This window comes from Contarinia nasturtii, unplaced genomic scaffold (genome assembly GCF_009176525.2).
Source record: "Contarinia nasturtii isolate CC-2019 unplaced genomic scaffold, AAFC_CNas_1.1 Cnas_scaffold_623, whole genome shotgun sequence".
Classification (NCBI taxonomy): domain Eukaryota; kingdom Metazoa; phylum Arthropoda; class Insecta; order Diptera; family Cecidomyiidae; genus Contarinia; species Contarinia nasturtii.
Window position 1 is genome coordinate 1 of NW_022197974.1, and position 5,455 is coordinate 5,455.

General features: G+C 34.1%; 1 protein-coding gene across 1 annotated transcript; it reads left to right on the forward strand.

The window, feature by feature from the left end:
- The first annotated feature begins 2,913 nt into the window (after window positions 1-2,913).
- LOC116340009 (DExH-box ATP-dependent RNA helicase DExH1-like) lies at window positions 2,914-5,438 on the forward strand. The gene is made up of 2 exons (XM_031766123.1): window positions 2,914-3,390; window positions 3,520-5,438. Exons 1-2 carry the CDS (start codon window positions 3,162-3,164, stop codon window positions 5,274-5,276), a joined length of 1,986 nt encoding a protein of 661 aa, XP_031621983.1. The 5' UTR covers window positions 2,914-3,161; the 3' UTR covers window positions 5,277-5,438.
- Window positions 5,439-5,455: the final 17 nt, after the last annotated feature.

A 5,455-nucleotide genomic window follows, 5' to 3' on the forward strand; every position in this document is an offset into this window, starting at 1 on the left:
GCTGTGAAAATAGCACTGCTATAGCTGTAGCCCAATCTATTCACTGGTTGTACCTGCAATAGCGTCAACGGCAGCACATACGAAGCTAAAGGGGAATATGTATCGTGCATCCGTTTCGTATGCGTTAGCCACACGAGTTCAGCATTTCTCAGCCCTCAGCTATATGCTGAGCAGCACTCTGATTTTCGTGCATGTTTGACGGAGTGAGAGTAATTCTTCGATTCACAGATAGTCGAACAATTCTTTAAATCGATTCTGAACTTGAAAATTCGTGCCGTTAAAAAGACGTCCGCTTGCAATAACAACAATATCTTCTTCTTGAATTCGTTATTTTACCCTCTGCGCATTGAACTGATTCTGATCATTATTGCTTTCTTCGCTCATTCGTAACACCCTATCGACAATCGTTTAACATGAATTTAGTGTATTTTTGACACGATTTGAATCTCATTTTGAATTGAAAAAAAATATATGAATAAATGACCAAGTAAATTGACTTTTTCAATGATATCTTTTATATTGTCACTTTTGAACCATCAAAATAACACCTTACCTTTATCGTCCAATGCGGTTTCTGGAACGATGGAATATAACATGAACATGTGACCTGACTTTTAAGTGATTTAAATGAAGAAAAAAAACGAGAGGTAATACATAAATGACACATTTACTTTATTCATTATTATAATAATTTACTATCGACGATAGTCTATCGTTTCAATAGTTTCAACATTTTAAGAAAAAAATAAGAATGGATTTTTTTTTTACTTTTTCATAGTGCGAAATGCATGCCGAACTGTGCAAAAGTCTCGAATATTCATGGATGCAAATCATTTAGTGATTTCCGTTCGACCGAATCATTGCGCTTCATGACAACCAATCCAAAATCAGTCTTCCCTCGATGTGTCCATTTGATCGATGTGTAAATACGTTCGCTAACGTAAATTGTTAGTTTGCATCGATTGATCAGTTTTGCTCGTTCTTTATTTAATTTTTCCAAATCAATATTACTTCTTCCATAATAATCTATAAATTGCACGCTTATTACTTTTAACTTTTCAACTTTACCGCATATTAATAAAATATCTTCAAAACGTGCCAACATACACTCAATTTGTTCAAGCGATGTTGGAATATTCGCCACGATGTCATTCAAATTAAAAACAAAAAGTCCAGTTATTTGAGATGTGAATGTATCTAACTGTCGTAAGATGAGATTAGATTTAACACCGTTCTGGCTATTGTCAAAGTAAAGCTGTTTGTATAAACCTTTTTCATAGAATTTGTTCAATACTGGACTTAGCTGATTAAATAAACTTTCATCATTAGAGACTAACGAAAGCGTTAATTTATCAAGTTTAATGGTTGAATCCTGGAGCCAGTCAATGTTATTCAAAAAACAGTTACTATTTATTGAAAAATTTCGCACATTTGGATTTAGTTCAAAAAATTTCTTTAGCAAATGAGGCGGTGGCTCTTGGTCTGAACAACATAAATTAAATTCTTCCAATTTGGCATATTTCTGAAAAATGCACTCGAATAAATTTTCATCTGTATAACATTTGAATAAAATTAAACTTTTTAAATTGGGCAAATATTCGGAGAAATGTTTTTTGGATCCAACCATAAAATTTTCTCCACTTGATTTGTTATTTAATTTTGTTAATTTTAAAACATTGAGTTTGTTAAGCGTTCGTTCGATGCAATCAATCCGAACATCATCATCAATTTCCAATTGAAGTGTGTTGAGCGATTTGTATTTCGATGCATTTCTTGAGAACTCCGGATAATCTGTACGTACACAAAACGATTGGATGAATTCACTGATACCATTTTTTGGTGATTTGTCCAAGCTGTAATGAGTGATATTCCCATCTATATAATGAAATCGGGCCGTTTTAAAATTTTCTCGAATTAAATAACCGACGATTTTATACATTTTTGTGCATGTTTGACTGAGTGAGTGCAAATCTTCTAATGATAAATAATCAAATAGAACTTCGAAACAATCGACGTTTAATTTGAAAATTCGCGGAAATGGTTCAATCGTTGCTCCATCGACTGTATTCTGGGCTTGACTTGGACCTGCAACAGTATCCATCAAAACTGCAACATTTTCGACTCTTTCTTTGCCTTCATCTAATTTTGGTTTCTTTGCACTGGACGGATTCTGATCATCATTGCTTGCTTGACTCATTTTGACAAAAAAAAAATATTTAAAAAAAGAATTTATAAACTAACACTTTCAGTAAACAGTTCTTTCAACTTGAACACCAAAATGCGACTGAATTCTTCTTTTCCTTTCACTGAGTACTTTTGCAGTCGCTTTTCATTTTTGAAACATCCATGAAGTGACATGTAAATTAGTAAAAGTGTCTACCTGTGATACAAAAGAACTGCATTTTCCTTTGTTCTCGATGTTAGGTCAAAGTCGAATTGGTACAATTGTATGCATACCTCAACCCCCCCTGATGTCAAACAATGAAAAAAGATTCATAACATACAACACCATCTCTTGGTATGCCACATATCTGTTTTTTTCTCCACAATGTGGAGAAAGTGTTTACGTATACGTATACGTTGACATTAATAATCTGTCAAAACCGTAAACACATTATTTTCATAACGCAATTTTGCGAGAGTTCCTATTAGTTGAAAAAAATTAAATTTTTGTGTGCAAACTGTAAGTTATTTTGTGATTTTATTGTGTTTAGATTGAATACGATTTCATAAATTGTTGAAAAGTGATTTTACAGTAACAAGAAATGTAAAGCAGAGAGAAAAAAACCAATAAATGAGTTTAGAACGTTTAGAATCATATGCACATTTTCGTGATATTCTAACCTCAATCGCTCTTCACTCTCAGTTTAACATTTTTTATATCAACAATTATTTTATAATTTAAACAGGAAACGCAAAATGGTTTGTTGCGATATATGCCAGCAGAATATTTCGGGAAACATTTACAAGCACAAAAGAGTTGAGCACAGTTGGGATCGAGGTGGTATTAAATTGATTAAACAGGAAGATAAAACTCTGATCGAAGCTATACAAAACGAAAAAACATTCGTTGGACCTTCGCTGTTATATTTGAAACGTCTCGCAAATTATGCGGTAACACAAAATTTTCAAGCCACATTTTTTGGAGTCGACTCCAAGCAATGCCAAGCAATCCCAATTTGAAGATAATTCTAATGTCAGCAATGCTAAACAGCGAAAAATTCAGTAGATATTTCAATGGTTGTCCGATTATCGATGTGCCTGGACGTACTTTTGATGTTCAAACTATGCATCTCGAAGAAGTATTAATCAAAACAGAATACAAAACGAGCAAAATGGCCACATATTTGGAAGAGAATCAAGTATCGCAAATTCGGCGTATAAAAGATGGTAACTATTAAATGACATACTAGATATTACATATCGGTTGCCTTATAAAGCACAAAGATTAAATCGTTGCTTAGAAAAACGCATCTTTACGTAACATATTAATTTATTGTTTATTATTTCATTCTATAGAAGACATGCCGCGATCATATCGCTTAATGTGCGACAGTCGCCTGGATTCTTATATTTTGCGAAAAGATTGTGAATCATTTGAAAACGTTTTTTCTCTCATTGAAGGCGACTACATGCCGGCCAATTATGTTCATCGTACAAAGCAACGCACCGTGTTGGGAATTGCTGCGGAAAATGGTTCACTGAATATGATGTTAAAGCTTTTGGCTTTTGGTGAAAGTGCGACCTTTAAAGATCCATTTGGTAAAAGCGCAATTGATTATGCGAAAGAAAATAAACAAGAGGAATGTTGTGAGGGTTGTGAGCTCTTAATGTGTTATGAACGTGTGACATCCACCACAACATGGAAAAATTACGTGGAAATTGGAAGAGCGTATCGATCAACACAAGGCACACAAAATATTATTGATCACAACTTACTTTTTCATGCCATTGATCATATCCATGAAAATACGTCAAAAAATGGCGCTATTCTTGTATTTTTGCCCAGCTACGACGATATATGCGAACAACATGAAAAGTTAGTAAGCGTACATGGATTACAGGATTGGGGTTATAAGATTTTTGCGCTGCATAGCGAACTAAATGATGAAAACAATGAGGGTCATGCTCATGTCTTTGATCGCATGGAAAATGGCGTTCGAAAAATAATATTATCTACAAATATTGCAGAAACAGCACTTACAATAGATGATGTCGTCTACGTTATTGATGCCGGAAAAGCAAAATCGCTGTTTTATGACGCGGAAACCAAATCGACCATTCTCGAATTAAAGTCTATTTCACAGGCATGTGCAAAACAGCGCAGTGGCAGAGCTGGTCGCGTTCAAAACGGCTTCTGTTATCGTTTGTATTCATTGGAACAATACAAAATGATGCACAAATATAAGCCAGCAGAAATTGTACGAGTGCCTATAGCAAAACTTTGTCTTAATGCGAAAATGTTGGCCGCACCTGATACATCAATTAGTGCATTTTTAGCCAAAGGAATTGAGCCACCGCCACCTGCAAATGTACGCCAAAGTATCGAATTATTAACAGAAATCAAAGCGCTAGATGCAAGCGAAAATATTACAAATTTGGGTAAACATTTGGTAAACATGCCAATCGATTGTCAATTGAGTAAGACACTCTTCTACGCAATTATTTTGCGATGTTTGGATCCCATTGTTATGATTTCCAGTGCACTGTCGGTGAAAGATTTATTCGTACTTTCATTTGAAAATACACAGGAAGTGACTGAAAAAATCAATGAAACAAAAAATCGATTCGCAGAAAATAAATATAGCGACCATCAACTGTATTTCAATATAATTCAAAATTGGTCGAAACAATTACGGGAACATCAACGAAAATTTTGTGTCGAGAATTACATTTCACAAGGTAACATGTTAAAAGCCGAAGGCATTCGACGTTTAATCTTCGACTACATATGCAAATCTGGTATGATTTCGCAATCAATGCGTGAATTGAACGAAAATTCCAGCAATTGGAATGTGGTGAACGCATGCATCATGGCTGGGTTTTATCCTAACCATATTGTGAATAATGGGAACAGCATTGGAAATACCCATCCACATCCGTCATCTGTTGTGTCACAAGGTAGCCTAAATCAACCTGGACTTGTGGTATTTGAACAAAAACAAAAACGAAAGAACGGCAACTTTGTTCTGAAAAATATTTCAGTTTTACCATCGGAAGCTGAAAGTTTGTTACCAAAATTGGAAGAACTTTTATGCCAATTTGTTCGTTATTGATACAAAAAAAATTCATATTATCGTTCCAACTTATTTTTTATATTTACCATAATTTTAATACCGATCATTCATTTATTATTAGTCAATAGTAATAGTTTCGTTTCATTTTCTGCGCAATGAATGCGATATAATAAGAAAATTACACAAATTGCCTTAGTTATAATGTACACAAAAAAAAA